Here is a 19,063-nt window from a genome sequence, read left to right as displayed (position 1 = left end):
CCGTAATATAGGGGGGGGGAGGAGGGTTGGCTGTGATATATAGAGAGAAGTGGTCACTGATGACAGAGTGCCCAGGAGGGATTGAGGATGGGGAAGCTTTGGAGTTTTCCCTGGCCATGTCCCCTCAATTTACCTTGGGCAGTCTGCTGATCTATCGCCCACCGGGTTCCCTGGGCTCTTTTATCAAATCCCTCGAGGAGGTTGTCATCCAGAGAGCGCTTAGATTCCCACATTTTCTAATGCTGGGAGATTTTAACCTACATATGGACATGAGCCTAGCCCCTGGAGTTAAAGATCTGGAAGAGATTTGTGATCTTGGCCAGTTGGTGCAACAAGTGCGCTCTGCCACTCATGTAGGAGGTCACTGCTTGGATTTGGTATGCTCTAATTTCAACATTTTAATCGACCCACCCCTCCCTATTACCTGGTCAGACCACTTTCCAGTTTATTTTTCCTGGGACAGTAATAACATTCATTTGCTGCCTAAACCTAAGCCTGAGGAACTCCCAAGAAGAATTAATATCCCTAATTTGGTGGAAGCCCTCAAGCATACAGCCCCAGAGAAAGCACAAAATCTGGATGAAGCTGTGGATAATTTCTCATCCTGGATAGACTCCGCCATTAGATCTCTTCCAGAGGATAAAGGGAATAATATCCGTAGGGCCACTCCCAAATTAGGATGTAAGGAGCGAGAGCGAGCATGGAGAAGAAATTACTGCCCCATTGCAAAATCGGAAATCCGAGCAGCTCAACATAACTATTATGCGGCGATTAAGAAAGCCAAAGGGGAATTCTATGCAGCTAGAATTCTTAGAGCTAAGAATATTAGCCGAGAAATTTTCTCCATTGTTAAGAGCTTTACAGCCCCGGTGGCCGAGAAGATGTCAGCTCCGATCTCCACAGATTGGTCTGAGCAACTATCCACCTATTTTATTGATAAAATACGAAAAATTCAAGTCAGCCTTAAACCCTTTGATCAGCCACCCCCCCTGCAAGCAGATCAACTTTCACTTGACCGATCTCCTTCTCTTTCTCTATGCCAGACATTGGAGGTTAAAGTCGAGATGCTTAAATTTACTCATGTTGAGGTGATGGATGTGATGGCCATACTAAAAGCTCTGAAGTCGGGGTCCCTAGTAGATCCATGCCCCGCGAGGGTTTTGAGTGGAGTGGCCGAAGTAATAGCCCCTATGGTTACTGCTCTGGTCAATGAGTCACAAGCTTTATGAATGGTTCCCTCCCAGTGGAAACAAGCAAAACTCCTCCCTCTAAATAAGAAACCCACGGCAGATCCATTGATTACATCTAATTACAGGCCCATATCCCTTCTCCCAGCCCTTGCCAAAGTATGTGAGAAGGCTGCATTTCGGCAGCTGGAGAGGTTTGTGGAATCCTCTGGGGTACTCCATCCGGCCCAGTCGGGGTTCCGCACATCTTTTAGCACCGAGACTGCACTTGTGGAGGTGTCAGAGGCCATCAGGGAGTGCCTGGACGGAGGCGGCAGGGCGCATCTAATTTTATTGGACCTCTCTGCCACGTTCGATACGGTGCCTCACCTCCAGCTTCTGACTAGGCTGGAGGAGACTGGCATCTCGGGCACGGTTCTTGAGTGGATCAGGTCTTTTCTGTCTGACCGGTCTCAGCAAATCTGGTTACCCCCCTTTTATTCTTCTAGCCACAGGTTAGAGACTGGAGTGCCTCAAGGGTCGACCTTAAGTTCCCTTTTATTTAATGTTTACCTAACACCTCTGATTTGGCTGGCAGAGAACTTGGGTGCGAAGATAATGGCATACGCCGACGACACTCAACTTCTCTTTACCTGGAATAAGGATCATACCTGTACTTCAGGAGTTCGCCAATGCCTATCCTCTGTATTTGCTTGGCTAGCCAGAGCTTGCCTCAAGTGCAATGAGGACAAATCAGAAATCTTGCTCTATGGCCAATTTTCAACTGACTTTAAAGAGTCCATCTGGCCCAGAGGATCACTCTGTCCTTAGGGAGAGGGTGGGACAGCTAAGAACTTGGGAGTTTGGTTTGGTGCCGATCTGTACTTCCGCGACCAGATTTCTAGATTGGCCGGGACTTGTTTTGGAACGCTGACCACCCTTCCAAGATTTTTTCCCCTTCTCCCCCAAGTGGCCAAAGAAACGGTGGCCAGAGCATTGGTGCTCTCCCGTCTGGACTACTCGAACGCCCTGTACATCGGGACTCCTGACTTTCTGATTAGAAAGCTACAGGTAGTCCAGAATGCGACAGTGAGACTCCTCTATAACATCCAGAGGAGGCTCAGTGTTCGTAAGCAATTGAGGGAGCTCCACTGGCTTCCAGTGGCCCAAAGAGTGCGTTTTAAGGCTCTAGTACTCGTATATAAAGCCCCGCATGGACCATGTCCACCCTACCTGGCAAAAAGAGTTGCTTTTTACTTACCGACCCGTCAGCTGCGATCTGCCTCCCGAAAGCAGGTGGTCGTCCCAAGATTCAAGAGAGTTCGCCTGGGGGGGCAATCTCTGACGGTAAGGGGAGCTCAGTTGTGGAACGCCCTTCCCGATGCTCTAAGACATTCCCCCAACCTGACTAATTTTAAACAACTGTTAAAAACTCACCTTTTTATACATCTTGAATAACATAGCTTCCTGATTACTCTGATTCAGTCTCCTCACCGCGCCAGGACAGTCTTGACTAGCAGTGCGCATTATAAATCGACATATAACATATAACATAACAAAAGCCTCTTCCTACTGCTAAGACCTAAAAAAATAAAATAAAAATAAAACAGATCCTTCACTCTTCTATCCCTCCATTATCCTTTTCAATCAAAATAACAGACTAACATGTGCACTTCTCAAATTCCATATTCCACTATACTAATTCACTACTAAGACTATATGGGTTCCAGAGTAGCGTGCTACTCGCCAATAAAGCGTTTCAACACCCCATCAGGGTTATAAGCGCTATATAAATGCATACCTTTTTCCCTTTTCAACCCTTCCCCATCCCTTCTCAATTCAAATAACTGACTAACTTATCCACCACTCAAATCAATATCATATTGCACCATACTAATTCAACACTAATCCTTATGGGTTCCAGAGTAGCGTGTTACTCGCCAGAAAAGCATTTTGAAACCCTATCAGGGGTAGCAAGAGCTATATAAATACAAACCTCTTTCCCTCTTCTATCCCGCCACCTACCCTTCTCTATTTAAATAACTGAATAAAATATCCACTACTCAAAATACCTCATATTTCACTATACTAATTTTCAACACTAATCCTTTATGGGTTCTGGAGTAATGTGCTACTCGACAGAAAAGCGCTTCAACACCCATCAGGGGTAACAGGTTCTATATGAATACAAACCTTTCTACCCCTTCTATGCATCCGCTATCCTTCTCAATTCTTGTTCTTTAAGCAGTGCATAATTAACTGGAGTTTGCATTTACCAGTGGGATGACTTCCACTCATTTGCCAGGGATTATGCTTTAATTTATGTTAGGGTTAAAAGCGTGCCTAGGCCGCAGTGTTGTTCTACCATACTATTCATTTTTGTAAAGAGTAGACATTTTTCCTGTTGGGTTTTATTTTTGGGGGAAGAAGTGGAAAGAGAATTTGGGGAACCCAAAAATCTCCATGAACAGGATTAATGTAATTTAATATATCCTTATTTTTCTCAAAACAATTAGAAATATTTTCAAATTGAATCCTCAAGAACAACGGGTAGCATCCAGAACCTTCACCATGAGTCCCTCTTTGAGACAAACCTCAGAGAAGAGCCAACCATTATGCTTCATGATCACATTGACAATGCCCTGTTCTAAAGCTCTACATGCCATAGTACCACAGAGGACCAAGTATATTCCTCTGTGAGATAGTACACAGGATGAGGTTAATGTAGTTAATAACAGAATATTGCTAATAAGAGAACAGGGCCGGACTGGGAACACCAAACAGACCTGGCAATTCTGCCAGACTGGCCTGGGAGGGGGCAGGATGGGGTGGGAGGGGGGTCTCTAGTTCCTAACGAGAAGCAGCACTTATTCACCTTTAGCACTCCTGCCGGGTTTGTTACAGGGGGCCGATACTGCAGCACTGAGGCAAAACCTTCCCCAAGTAACAAAACCGCCCCTCACTGCTTGAAAACTGGCCCCCACCCTTATGGCCCACCAGGAATATGCTTGGTGCCTGCTACGGCCAGTCCGGCCCCGTATGAGAATAGCTTTGACAATTTTCTCAATTAAAGGTGCTACTACTAAACTTGATAAAGGCTAGATGTACGAATATCTGGTCACAAAATACAGGTTGCAAACAGCAACCAGTATTTTTTATACCAGGAACAATTTTTAAGAATTGACCTATGTACTAATAGGTCGGTTCTTGAAAATCCGAATCATAGTGGCCTACTGGGGCTAGCGCCCTTTATGGAAGGCTGAGAGTTTTATTTGTGTATAATAGCTAATCTTCTTTATCCTCATCATTGTCCTGCGTGGGTGGTTTGCCATTGTGGAGCAAGGACTCAAAACAGATTAGCATTAGTGAGTGGAGATTTCGCAAAGGGGATATACAGTAAAAGCCTAATTGCCACACAGGGGGCTTTAGCCATTAACATATATTATTTGTGCTTACTTCCATTCTGTCCTGTCACGCTATTGGGCGCTGGACAAACACTGAACTCTGCACACAGGTTAGTTATTCAAGGATTCTATATTTCTATTATCTCTGCTGCAGGTCACATACACTTCCGTCCCCTCTGTCCGTCCTGGTCGATCTGATGTTCTTCCTGTCCCCTAACCGGATGTGGTGTCCGGTGACCAGGTCACCTCCCTCATGACCCACAGGGTCCTAGTGTCCTTGAGTCCTTATCTGTCATCAGGTCACGACATCTCCCCCTTTGTTGCAAACAAATGTTCAGGGTACCGTTCTTTGTTGTGGTGAGAAAAAGAGAGAGAGAGAGAGAGAGAGAGAGAGAGAGAGAGAGAGAGAGAGAGAGTGAGTGAGAGAGAGAGTGTCCATAGGTCTGGTCGACCCTTCTCCCCAGTCTCTGTCTCCTACGTTTTATCACTTAGTCTCTTTGTCCCCTTGCATTCCCCCATTGGTCGTTGTTCTCTGCCATCAGCTTTGCTTCTGATTTTCAGTTGTCCTCCGTCTGCTCTCCGCTTGCCAGCCTCTCTTCGTCTTGGTCGTTGTTCTCTACCATCAGCTTTGCTTCTGTTTCTCAGTTGTCCTCTGTCTGCTCTCCGCTTGCCAGCCTCTCTTCGTCTGCTTCTAGCTCCTCTCTTTCTACGGCCGCCCTTTGTTGTGTTTGTTCCCTCAGTGATTCTTTTTCGCTCTCTTCCTCTTTCTTCGGTCCCTGCGTCTTCTCTTCGCTTGCTCTCAGTGTGTCTTTTGTTTTTCTCATATGTCATGGTTATAAGGCCCATCGTTTGGGCGGTGCTGTTGCTCATTAGGCCTGGTCCTGGGACATCGCCTTTTAGAACATGGATGTCCTCTTTGTTCTTTTTGTCTTTATATCTCAGTTCCTCTGTGAACTTTCCTAGGTTTGTTACCTGTTTCTTTGACCCCCAGGTGAAAACCTTCACCTTGGACGCTCTCAGTGTCGGTTTGACTTCCATCTTCTCGTACTCTGATACACACATGACATTGCATGTTGCACCACTGTCCAGTACAAATTCCGCTTCATGTGCTCCTACTTTTATCTTTGCTGAGTCAGTCTTTCCTGGGGTGCTTCTGTCTGTTAGGTGTGTTGTTTCTCCTTTTTCGTCTTCCCCACTCAGCTCTGTGTGCACCTCCGACATATGGTATAGTCTTTCCACTTTCTCTTCTTCCTCTTCTTCGCCTGACCCTCGTGATGAACTACTCCTTTCTCTGTCGACATATCTGACGTACCTTGTTGTCGACTCTTGTTGTCTTCCTGTTCTTCCTCTGTCGTCTCTGAATTGTACTCCTTGGCACATACTGGTGTAGTGATTTCTTCCATTGCACCTTCTGCACGTCTGGCCAAACGCTGGGCACGGGCCTCTGTGTGGAAATTCCATTCCGCACCTGTAGCATGTTCCTTCAGATTGTCTCCTCTCTTTTTGTTCCCTCCCATCATTCTTCCATCGGCCTGTGTGATATCTGTTTGTCATGAGGTGTGCGTTTTCGATTTCAACGTTCTTCCCTCTTTCCATTTCCTTGGCATGTTCCGTTGCCCTCGCCTCTGCTCTCGCTAGTGACAGGATGTTCTCCAATGAGGTCGTTTCCTTGAGTATTCTTGCCCTGAATCCTGTGTCGCGACAGCCTTCTATGATCCGTAGCCTTATTGCTTGTTCGTTATCGAATTTGTCGAACTCACAATGTGTCACCCGTTTTCTCAGCCTTATCGAGAAGTCATCTAGCGTTTCGTCTACTTGTTGACACGCAATAGTTAAGGTATATCGTTCAAAGTCAATGTTCCGTTGTGGGTCAAATTTGGCTGTCAGGCATTTCTTTAGTTTCTGTATGTCTTTGTTTCTTCGGTAGGCAGTGTCACCAGAAGTTCTTCGACGTCATCCCCTGCTAAGTTCAGCAGTAGCCCTAGTCTCTTTCCGTCTATTACATCTGTTGCTTCCATATATCTTTCAAACCGTCTGATCCACTTCTCCCATCGAATTGCTGTTTGTGGCTCCGATAAGTTGAACGGCAGTGGTCTCCTGTATTGTGCGCTGGGCTTTGGGTCTGCCATTCTTGCTTTTATCTGCTCTTTCCTCCTCTTGTTCTTTCGCTCCATTGTGCGTTGTTTTATGTTTCTTTTGCTCTTTGCCTTTTTCTTCTTTTTCTTCTTTTACTGTCTCTTTCCTCCCTTTTCTTTTTGTTTGCCCTTTTGTCTTTTCTCTTTTGTTTGTCTCTTTTTCTTCATTTATTCTGCTTTGTTTAGCCTTTTCTGGGCTTTCCTGGGCTTTCCTAGTCCTTTTTGCCTTTATTCTTGTCTTTTTCTTGTCTTTTTTGCTTCTTTTCTTCTTTGCCTGACCTTAAAATGGCCGCCCTGTTGATTTCTATGGTCCCTCTGTTGGACTTGGCCTTTTTCCCCCAAAATTTTTCGCTTTTGACCCCCTTATCTGGATTGTCTCCCCCATGGGATTAAACCTGTATAGGCCATGAGTGGTGTGAGACCCCTTTTGAAAAATGTAATTACCTGACATAATGTGAGCACTTGTAAAAACCCACATTTTAAAACTGCACCTGACTGAAATGTATTGCTTTTAAAATGGATGCCATGGCCATGGGTTTTGCCACTGGACTGACATAGGTCAGCGGTCTAGATAATAATACCCAGCAACCCCTAGCTTTTGGAGGGAAAGCCTGGCACCCAGGGTGCTCACCCCCTCCCCTAGAACCAGTTTAGGCTAGATGTGCCAACATTCTAGAAGGTCCTGGCACTGCCTGGGAGGAGGGTATAAATAGGGGGAAGTGTCACCAGAGAGTCAGTCAGCGCTGGGACAAGGAAGGGAGGGGGACCTGCTGTGAGGTGCTACCGCCACATGGGCCTGTGAGCTGGGCCCTGCACTCCTATAAACCCACCCCGCTGCTGTCCCCATGGGCCCCTGACAAGGGAGGACTCTTCATAGGTCCCTGACGCCGTGGGACCTTGAACTACGCCAGCGCTGAGGGAAAAAGGTGCCCAGAAGAGGAGGAATGCTGTGGGCTTGAACCCCCCAGGAGGTGAGGAGTGTGCCCCTGGGGCTGGCTGTGGAACTGTTCGCCCCCCCTCCGTGAGGAGCCTACTTGGAAGTCCTGGTTTGCCTACCTAAGCGCTATAAATTCCAAGACTGTTGCTGCCCTGACCTGAACTGTCCTGCCTGGGAAGCGTTATAAGCTGGAAGCGCTAGAGAAGGACTGGGAGGAGCTGCGTGTCCCTAGAAGCCCTGAACTGCCTCTATTCTGTTGGGCTAAGAGGGAGGAGCAGTGCGCTGTAAATAGCGTCATCTGCTGAGGAGAATCGCGCTGTGGCCTGAGGGCACTGTGAGGAGAATCGCGCTGTGGCCTGAGGGCACTGTGAGGAGGATCGAGTGTGAGGAGCCTACCCTCGTTTTGGCGCTGTCCGCCATTTAATTAATTAATTGAAAAAGGGAGCCTACCCCTTGCACCGCCGATTTCACCGCCGCAGCCCGGCGTGTGTGTGGGACCACCCACTGTGGTTGGTGTCGTTGCGGCGGCCCCCGGTACCAGGAGAGGGCCGCCGAAGTGAAGGAAGGGCCGCGCTCGGCCCTGAGGCCGCCGACTCCCGCATCACGTGACGGGAGGACAGGCCGCGTCATCGGCCCGCCCCCGCCGCGCACGGATTGGCCTGCGCGGCCGTGACCTGTGAGGCCGCGCAGGGATTGGTTGACGGCCGGCAAGGCCAGAAGAGGCGGAATCGGAGCCCCGGGTCCCCGTGAGGTAGGAGGGGGACCCGGGTGAAGCGCTGGTGTGGAGCCCCGTGGACCGAGCGACCGGAGCGGGAGGCCACCCCGCCGGTCTGTGACCTGAGTGTGGGGCCGGGAGGATAGGCGGGGCCGGGGCACGCTGTCGGTGCCAGCCCCGCCTCCCCAAACCAAGCCGGGAGAGAGGCCGTCGAAGGAGGCCAGCCGGAGCGGGTGCCCACACTGCCGGTGAGTCCCCCGCCCCGCTCAGGAGAAACGAGGGGCCGGCATTGAAGAAAAGAGCCCCCCAAGGAGCGCGAGACAGGGGGTGGTGTGGAGAGTCCCACGTGTGGAGAGAGAGACGGGCAAGGGTTGCCCAGGCACAGCGTTGGTGCCTACCCCGCCCTCATACCACGAGGAGGAGCAGCCGGAGGGGGAGAGGGAGCGACGAGGCACAGGGACGGTGCCAGCTCAGCCCCTGTCCCTAGGGAGGGACCAAGAAGTTGAGTGAAACCCTCCTTCAGCCGCCCTGAAGCCCTGGCCCCAGTGAGGAAGAAGGGCCTGGGCAGCTGGCTTGCGTCATTGTAGGGCCTCCAGAAGTCGGGAGAGCCCTGCCCCAGAACATCTGGAGCTACGGAGGAGGAGCCGCCAGCACTCGCAGGAATCCTGGTGAGTGGGGCTTTGATTATCCTGCGTGGAAGTCGGGGCACAGGGTCGGTGCTCGCCCCAGGACTTGTGCTAACCCCTGGACACTGTACTGAGCTTCATTGGCCCTATTGACCCCCTTTTTAAGCCTCTAGACTGGGCCGGGACATTACTGAGGCCCCCCCGGGATTGGTACAGGGACAAGTTAACCCCTAGCTAGGTGTTAGCCCTGCAGAGGGAAGGGCTGGGTAATTTAGCCTGGTTGTTAGTGGCTTGGTTATCCCTGGGTCCTGCAATGGTTAATTGCCATGTTTAATCCTAATTAGGATACTGGTTGCCCTAAGGTAACGCAGCATTTCCATGTTACCTGCCAAAGTGTGGTGCGCTTCCGTGCCTAGTTTGAATTGTAGGCTGATTACCTTGCTGATGTGGATATGCTAATGTTATGCCTACACTGAAGTTATTGAGGTCCAGGTATTCTGTTGTTTATACATGCTGGGAGTTTTTATGCTTTGGTACCCCTAGGTTTATGATAGAGGAAACCTTGCTGTGTTTCATTACAGGTACTCCTGTCTATTATTATATGATGTTTTTCCCTTACAGTGGTTGGGTTGGCGTTGTCACGCATGAGGTGTAATTACGCTAATATGCAATTTACAATTTCAGCCAACCTCCCAAGGATGAAGGCCTGAGTAGGCCCTGCCTGATGCGTAGTTCCCTAGGTGGAGGGGGGAAGAAACCTGATGTTTTATTACAGGTGTTCCTGCCTAATGTTAATGCCAGGTGATTCCTATTCTTTTTACAGGAGTCGCCAATGCCAGCTATTTTGGGTTCTTATCCCTAATGTTTGGTTGCATGGTTAATGGGCGAATACGCTAAGTGCATTTTTCCCTTATATAGGTGTCACTGATGTTGCGTGCCAAATGCTAACCTTTTTATATTTCAGCTAGACACTTTGGACTACTTCCTATGTAAATAATCCCCCCTTTATTCACTTGGCTCTGGCGCCAATTGGCGTCATGTTGTGACACTACTGTTTTGCATTCTTTTGCCTTGCAGGTTGGAAACACTACTAAACTACATATCTTTTTCCAACTCAAACTGGTGTCCTGCCTCTTTTGTGGTGTGCCTGGTGTGTTGACTGAGGGTACTGCGTGAATGCTTCACATGTCCTCGAAGTTTGGCCTGCCCGCTTGATGCCATGCTACCCCCTTTGAGACTTGGGTAACCCCCATTTCCAACATCTGGTGGCAGAGCGGTGGGATAGGACTTGTGTTTGCGCAGTACCACAGCGGCCACGGGTTACACTGCAAATAGAGCTTTGGATGTAATCCGAGCCTTGTTGTGGGGATTATTGTGTTTTTTTGATTGCTTCCTCCTGAAGAGTGTTCTGAATTGTCCCCTTGTTCCACTGGGAGGGTGTGTCCCGGGTGTACCTCGCCACGATGGGGTTGGTCTACCAGGAAGTGGACCTGATGGAGTACACCGAACAGGAGGTGGTAGACTTCCTCCTGGAGAGAGGGATACCCCCAGTAGGGAACATTAGGAGGAATTTGTTTCTCTATGAGGCCCTCAAGAGGGGAGAGCCCTTGGAGATTGGTGGGGACTTGTCTGACTACCCCCCCGAGGTTTTAAAGGGTCAGTGGGTTAGAGACCAGAGAGAGGGCTCCCCATTCAGAACCCTGGGAGGTAGTTACTCCCATGAGGAGGAGGAAGAGTTGGAGAGGGCGGAGACGCCAGTAGCTGTGGAGGACACTGAAGATAGGGAGTCTCGCACTGGGTCCAGTCCCGGGGGCACTGCCCCATCCCTTTCCATGTCCCCAGAAGAGTGGGTAGACAGGAGAGAAGAGAGGAAGTATCAGCTGGCGCTGGCAAAGCTCAGGCATGCCGAGGGCTTAGCGCAGCTGAGGATAGAAGAGCAGCGACTAGAGAATGAAAGAGTCCTAGCGCTGGAGAGGATGGCGGAGGCGGAGAGGGCCTTCGCCAGGGAGAGATCAGCTCAGGTGGGTAGTTTGTCCCCTGAGAGTGGTTTCAGGAGTCTGGATTCACCGAGGTGGGTGGGATCCAGTGGTGGCAGCGAGTGTAGGTCCAGTGCAAGGAGTCCCACTCCCGAAGCCCAGGAGACCGTGCCTGATTCCCCGGAAGAGGAGGACGGGTTAGTGTTCAGGGGCAGGGGAAAGCTGTCCCATCAGTCCTGGGGAGAGTTTGAGGAGGAGTGTTGGACTGTACTGGAGGATTGGGTGGTGAGGAGAGCAGTGGAGGATTGGGATGGGCTGTGCCATGCCGTTATCCGGGAGCACATGCTGAGGAGTTGTTTCCCAAGACTGCGTCACCATCTGTTGCAGTGCGGGTTCTCCGACCCCAGGGAACTTGCACGGGAGGCAGACCTCTGGGTAAGTGCCAGAGCGTCTGGGAAGGCTGAGGGGAGTGATCCTGAAGGGAGTGAGGCGGGGAGGTGTCCCAAGGTGCCCCAGCTGCGGCCACCAGGCCTGGAGTGTTCTTTAAGAGAAACCCAGCTTGGGAGGCTAGGCTGCCCCGATGTGTCATCCAGAAGGAGGGATCCCCTTATGTCTGGAGAACCCGGAGCATCATTAAACAGAGCTCCAGGGGTTCGGGGGTCTGACCAGTCACACGGTCTAGATCTTGGACTGGGGTTCCAGGTTCAGGAGTTGCCTGGCCTGGAGGGTGGGGTTCCTGTAAGGCAGGTCCCTACCAAATCGACTCCCAGGGGTACCACTTCCAGTGGGAGGGTGCGGAACTCTGGGAGGGGGTGCAGAGGGAGGAAGGTCTCCTCTCTGTCACCGGCTCAGCCACAGGGCATAGATCCCGGGTTGGGTGGCCAGGGACAGGAGTTGCCTGCCCTGGTGGGAGGGACATCTGTAATCAGAGTCCCCCCGGAAGTGACTCCCAGGGGTACTTCTCCGGGTAGGAGGGTGCAGAATTCTGGGAGGGGGTGCAGGGAGAGGGAGGACTCGCCCCTGTCACCGGTTCAGCCTGTGAGTTTCGACTCCAGGTTGGGGAGAGAGTTGTGTGAGGGTGTCCCCAGGCGTAGGAGATGGAGGAACCCTAGGAGGAGAAGTAGGGGGAGGGGAGCCTCGCCCCTAAGGGCTGGTCATTCTGAGGGTGTAGACCCCAGATGGGTGGACCAGTGGAAATTTGGAGAGAGGAGAGTGGTTCAAGAGAATTCCAAGCCTGAGGCTAGAGCCTCCCACTCTAGGAAGGAGAAACATCCCACTAGGGAACACCAGTGGGGTGGTTTTGTTAGTGAAGGGAGGGTTGCGAAAGAGAACCATTGGGTTCCAGAGTGGAGGAGAGACTGCAGGTGCTCCTGTAGTTGCAGGCCTGCGTCCACCTTTTTCCGCCCCAAGCAGGGAAGCCCATCAAGGCATTGATGTGTCTACCCTGGCTTTTGGCTGGGGGGGAGTCGTGTTGGACTTGGCCTTTTTCCCCCAAAATTTTTCGCTTTTGACCCCCTTATTTGGATTGTCTCCCCCATGGGATTAAACCTGTATAGGCCATGAGTGGTGTGAGACCCCTTTTGAAAAATGTAATTACCTGACATAATGTGAGCACTTGTAAAAACCCCCATTTTAAAACTGCACCTGACTGAAATGTATTGCTTTTAAAATGGATGCCATGGCCATGGGTTTTGCCACTGGACTGACATAGGTCAGCGGTCTAGATAATAATACCCAGCAACCCCTAGCTTTTGGAGGGAAAGCCTGGCACCCAGGGTGCTCACCCCCTCCCCTAGAACCAGTTTAGGCTAGATGTGCCAACATTCTAGAAGGTCCTGGCACTGCCTGGGAGGAGGGTATAAATAGGGGGAAGTGTCACCAGAGAGTCAGTCAGCGCTGGGACAAGGAAGGGAGGGGGACCTGCTGTGAGGTGCTACCGCCACATGGGCCTGTGAGCTGGGCCCTGCACCCCTATAAACCCCCCCCCGCTGCTGTCCCCATGGGCCCCTGACAAGGGAGGACTCTTCATAGGTCCCTGACGCCATGGGACCTTGAACTACGCCAGCGCTGAGGGAAAAAGGTGCCCAGAAGAGGAGGAATGCTGTGGGCTTGAACCCCCCAGGAGGTGAGGAGTGTGCCCCTGGGGCTGGCTGTGGAACTGTTCGCCCCCCCCTCCGTGAGGAGCCTACTTGGAAGTCCTGGTTTGCCTAACTAAGCGCTATAAATTCCAAGACTGTTGCTGCCCTGACCTGAACTGTCCTGCCTGGGAAGCGTTATAAGCTGGAAGCGCTAGAGAAGGACTGGGAGGAGCTGCGTGTCCCTAGAAGCCCTGAACTGCCTCTATTCTGTTGGGCTAAGAGGGAGGAGCAGTGCGCTGTAAATAGCGTCATCTGCTGAGGAGAATCGCGCTGTGGCCTGAGGGCACTGTGAGGAGAATCGCGCTGTGGCCTGAGGGCACTGTGAGGAGGATCGAGTGTGAGGAGCCTACCCTCGTTTTGGCGCTGTCCGCCATTTAATTAATTAATTGAAAAAGGGAGCCTACCCCTTGCACCGCCGATTTCACCGCCGCAGCCCGGCGTGTGTGTGGGACCCCCCACTGTGGTGGGTGTCGTTGCGGCGGCCCCCGGTACCAGGAGAGGGCCGCCGAAGTGAAGGAAGGGCCGCGCTCGGCCCTGAGGCCGCCGACTCCCGCATCACGTGACGGGGGGACAGGCCGCGTCATCGGCCCGCCCCGCCGCGCACGGATTGGCCTGCGCGGCCGTGACCTGTGAGGCCGCGCAGGGATTGGTTGACGGCCGGCAAGGCCAGAAGAGGCGGAATCGGAGCCCCGGGTCCCCGTGAGGTAGGAGGGGGACCCGGGTGAAGCGCTGGTGTGGAGCCCCGTGGACCGAGCGACCGGAGCGGGAGGCCACCCCGCCGGTCTGTGACCTGAGTGTGGGGCCGGGAGGATAGGCGGGGCCGGGGCACGCTGTCGGTGCCAGCCCCGCCTCCCCAAACCAAGCCGGGAGAGAGGCCGTCGAAGGAGGCCAGCCGGAGCGGGTGCCCACACTGCCGGTGAGTCCCCCGCCCAGCTCAGGAGAAACGAGGGGCCGGCATTGAAGAAAAGAGCCCCCCAAGGAGCGCGAGACAGGGGGTGGTGTGGAGAGTCCCACGTGTGGAGAGAGAGACGGGCAAGGGTTGCCCAGGCACAGCGTTGGTGCCTACCCCGCCCTCATACCACGAGGAGGAGCAGCCGGAGGGGGAGAGGGAGCGACGAGGCACAGGGACGGTGCCAGCTCAGCCCCTGTCCCTAGGGAGGGACCAAGAAGTTGAGTGAAACCCTCCTTTAGCCGCCCTGAAGCCCTGGCCCCAGTGAGGAAGAAGGGCCTGGGCAGCTGGCTTGCGTCATTGTAGGGACTCCAGAAGTCGGGAGAGCCCTGCCCCAGAACATCTGGAGCTACGGAGGAGGAGCCGCCAGCACTCGCAGGAATCCCGGTGAGTGGGGCTTTGATTATCCTGCGTGGAAGTCGGGGCACAGGGTCGGTGCTCGCCCCAGGACTTGTGCTAACCCCTGGACACTGTACTGAGCTTCATTGGCTCTATTGACCCCCTTTTTAAGCCTCTAGACTGGGCCGGGACATTACTGAGGCCCCCCCGGGATTGGTACAGGGACAAGTTAACCCCTAGCTAGGTGTTAGGCCCTGCAGAGGGAAGGGCTGGGTAATTTAGCCTGGTTGTTAGTGGCTTGGTTATCCCTGGGTCCTGCAATGGTTAATTGCCATGTTTAATCCTAATTAGGATACTGGTTGCCCTAAGGTAACGCAGCATTTCCATGTTACCTGCCAAAGTGTGGTGCGCTTCCGTGCCTAGTTTGAATTGTAGGCTGATTACCTTGCTGATGTGGATATGCTAATGTTATGCCTACACTGAAGTTATTGAGGTCCAGGTATTCTGTTGTTTATACATGCTGGGAGTTTGTATGCTTTGGTACCCCTAGGTTTATGATAGAGGAAACCTTGCTGTGTTTCATTACAGGTACTCCTGTCTATTATTATATGATGTTTTTCCCTTACAGTGGTTGGGTTGGCGTTGTCACGCATGAGGTGTAATTACGCTAATATGCAATTTACAATTTCAGCCAACCTCCCAAGGATGAAGGCCTGAGTAGGCCCTGCCTGATGCGTAGTTCCCTAGGTGGAGGGGGGAAGAAACCTGATGTTTTATTACAGGTGTTCCTGCCTAATGTTAATGCCAGGTGATTCCTATTCTTTTTACAGGAGTCGCCAATGCCAGCTATTTTGGGTTCTTATCCCTAATGTTTGGTTGCATGGTTAATGGGCGAATACGCTAAGTGCATTTTTCCCTTATATAGGTGTCACTGATGTTGCGTGCCAAATGCTAACCTTTTTATATTTCAGCTAGACACTTTGGACTACTTCCTATGTAAATAATCCCCCCTTTATTCACTTGGCTCTGGCGCCAATTGGCGTCATGTTGTGACACTACTGTTTTGCATTCTTTTGCCTTGCAGGTTGGAAACACTACTAAACTACATATCTTTTTCCAACTCAAACTGGTGTCCTGCCTCTTTTGTGGTGTGCCTGGTGTGTTGACTGAGGGTACTGCGTGAATGCTTCACATGTCCTCGAAGTTTGGCCTGCCCGCTTGATGCCATGCTACCCCCTTTGAGACTTGGGTAACCCCCATTTCCAACACCCTCTTTGTGTTGTCCTTTTTCCAAAATGGCCGCTGCTCTTCTCGTGAGATTTCGCGATCGAAATCTTGCTCGCCTGACTTGGAAATGGCCGCTTCCCCGATCTCGCCTCTGATTGGCCCAGCCGCCTGATCTCAAAATGGCCGCAGAGACTTTCGCGAGAGGTCGCGCCTCTATTTTGAGATCACGCGTTCCTTCACGCTTACCGCAGTTTGCCAGGCAATTCTTCAGAAGCGGTCGGGTGGGCTCCGATGTCGCTCTTTTCCTCCTCTTTTCTTGGCACATCCAGGGTGGGCACCTGGTTCTTCTTGATACTCCGATGACGCCGTCAATCGATGTGCGACGATCTGCGCGTCGGCTTATCCCACCCTCGCTGCCAGTTGTCGTGTCGCGCTATTGGGCGCTGGACAAACACCGAACTCTGCACACAGGTTACTGATTCAAGGATTCTTTATTTCTATTATCTCTGCTGCAGGTCACATACACGTCCATCCCCTCTGTCCGTCCTGGTCGATCTGATGTCCTTCCTGTCCCCTAACCGGATGTGGTGTCCGGTGACCTGGTCACCTCCCTCATGACCCACAGGGTCCTAGTGTCCTCGAGTCCTTATCTGTCAGGTCACAACACATTCTACACCCTCTGTCTCAGGATCTGCCATTAATTATGGCTTCGATGATTAACAGCCAATAATCCATTCATAAGTTTTTAATAAAGTTTCACTGCACAGTCAATACACTGTGAGATAAATGTATAATAATTCACATAATCATAGAGGTACAACTCACGTAGATAATCAATCCCCACCATGTCACCATTTTCTAAGAAACCATGCACCCAATTGTGACAAACCAGCACGATCCAAGGGCAGGAGGTTTTGGTACCTAAGTTGATAAAACCTAACCGCATAGCCATAGACCTTTGAACAACAGGATGAAAAGCTGAGTAGAAATCAGAGGTTACAAATGGGTACCCGACTACTGATGGCTGATGGAAAAGGGAATAAAATACACTTATAGAAAGAAAGCACATATAACACACACACTTCAGTACCTGGATAATATCACTGAGCACCTGGCTGTCATAGTTGCACAGGTACTGGAGGTGGTAGCGGTGGATCACCCACGAGTGTTTGCGGAGAAGACTTTTCATCTCTTCCATGAGGAACATCAGTTCAGCTATTTTACTGCAGGGAAAGATTAGAATTTTAAATGCATTTATCGCTTCTCGCGTCGTTTATAAAACCTGCTGCCGGCATAATTGAACAAAACACAAACAAGTAATTAGTACGGTTACATAAAGAGGTGCTGTAAATATGGCAGATGGATAGAGGCAAACACCTCCGGTGATGATCACAAATCACTGCCAGGCAGAGACTCTGCTGAAGAAGAATTTGTAAATAGACACCTCTCAACATGGCACATAATGTTCTTAAATTAAAAGTCGCACCTTCATTTAATGAAGTGCAACTAAGGAAATGCCCAGATATCAGTAGATAAGTATAACTACATTAACATTCTGCAGTGACTGATCAGTTGTTATATGACCATTTATAAATGAATTTCAGTCTGGCATATGAATCTGAACTAAAAATGTGTTTGTGTCACAAGGCCGTATTGTTGATTGCCCTCCTTTACTCCAAATAGACCTCAAATGTAAAGTTATATGAGTCCTTAAATAACTTGCGCACCTACTGGACAAAAGGTTGTCCTATGCAATGCTAAAGATACACCTGGCAGCCACTGTTGCATACACAAGAGGTGTCATGGGAAGGAGTTTCTTCCCAACACCAGTGGTCAAAAGGTAATTGGAAGGGGCCAAAATACTAGTGCCACCCATGGCAGTGCCCACAACACATGGAATCTAAATCTGGTCCTCATAGAGCTGATAAAGCCACCATTGGAACCTAGATGTAAAAAATATTAAAGTGTTTAATATCGTTTGCAAAAATATAGATGTTAAAAATTTCGATTTTGTATTAATGTAATTATGTTTGTATTTATTTTGTTTGTGTGTGGTGATGCATGTATTTTTGGTATAAGATTTGTTTTTATTATCTGTGTAAAAATGTTAGTAGTTATTACATTTTTTTGTTCTAATATTGCATTTTTAGTTCCATAGTGGGTTGTGGGTTTATAGGGGAATAGGGTGGGAAGTTATTTAATTGCCTCAAATTGTAAAGCGCTCTGATATCCTTCGGGATCAAGTTCGCGCTATATACAAGTTTATACATGGGAAAAAAAACGAATCGGAGTTGACCCGCAAACAGAAGCTGCTATCTGTACACACAGTTCTCAAGAAGAAGGGAACCTGAGGTACTCAATGCAGCAATTCCTTTCACTGCTGTGAGATAGCTTCAGTGAGGAAGAAATCTGATCAGTTTAAACAATACTTCATTCTCTCTTGACGTCTTTCCCTTAAAACTAAAATCTGGATACTCATTCAGGTCGACTTAGGTGATGATTGTAAGAGGGCTGCAAATTGTGCATTCAGTAAATACCGATTGCATGGGGTTCTGTATTCCCTGCCTGGGGGATATGCATTCTCGTCTGATTTTAACACCTGTGATTGGGGAATAACAAGTTAGTTGTGCATGATATTCCAGACTCCAAGGTGAAGAAACAGTAGGTGGTTTCTATGTGCCTGCACAATTTGTGCTGGGTTTTACCTAGTGTAAATCATGCAGGAAAACCCGCCAACGGTGCCAATTTGCAAATGGTTCATAACCCAGTTCATTTGCATGTGAGACTTTGCACCCAAATCGTGTTTTGATATCTTCTCATAATAAGAACATTGCATGGAAATACTATCAACAATGAATTTCCCATCAAAACACAAAACTAAATCAGAGATAATTCATCCTCAACAATTGCCAGTGAGGTTTCAGACCATGCTGTAGCACAGAGCCAACAACTATCCATGCCATAGATGATACCCTTCTCTTGACAATTAATATTGTCCTTGCTTTCTAGTCCTCCTTGAGCCCTCAGTGGCAATGAACATCATGTACCATCCGGTCATACTTTGAGTGCACATATGATTGACTAATATCCAATTAATATCAATATGTATAGATCAGAGCTTCCAGACTACAGCTACCTGTAATCCAAGGCATCCCTAGTTGTGCTCCTCATTATCAAAATGGAGCCTTAAGAGTTAATGTGGGTGACTGCACGATCAAGATTCATCAGTATGCCATGAACAACCAATCCACTAAGGAGCTCTTCAACCACACACATCGACCAACTCAAATATGCCTCATCTCATCCAGTTATGTTTGTCCAACGGAAACATCAAATTAAACTCTTACAAGCCCAAGTTTGTATTCATCATCAATAACTTTAAACATAAACAAGTATATGGTTGTGCTTGTTAAAGAAAAATATCTAGGCTTCATCATCACCAGTGATCCCT

At 49.9% G+C, this 19,063-nt stretch overlaps 1 protein-coding gene across 1 annotated transcript in view; it reads right to left on the bottom strand.

Moving 5' to 3' along the window:
• NCKAP1L (NCK associated protein 1 like) overlaps positions 1-19,063 on the bottom strand; it is a 1,717,783-nt gene that overhangs the window by 1,307,807 nt on the left and 390,913 nt on the right. The window contains exon 13 of the mRNA XM_086964598.1: positions 16,703-16,835. Within this exon, the coding sequence (XP_086820724.1) occupies positions 16,703-16,835 (133 nt within the window). The remainder of the gene's footprint in view (positions 1-16,702; positions 16,836-19,063) is intronic.

Source organism: Lissotriton vulgaris, chromosome 1_1 (genome assembly GCF_964263255.1).
Source record: "Lissotriton vulgaris chromosome 1_1, aLisVul1.2, whole genome shotgun sequence".
Classification (NCBI taxonomy): domain Eukaryota; kingdom Metazoa; phylum Chordata; class Amphibia; order Caudata; family Salamandridae; genus Lissotriton; species Lissotriton vulgaris.
Note: the sequence above shows the minus strand (reverse complement) of the source record. Positions and strands in the feature narration are given on the sequence as shown.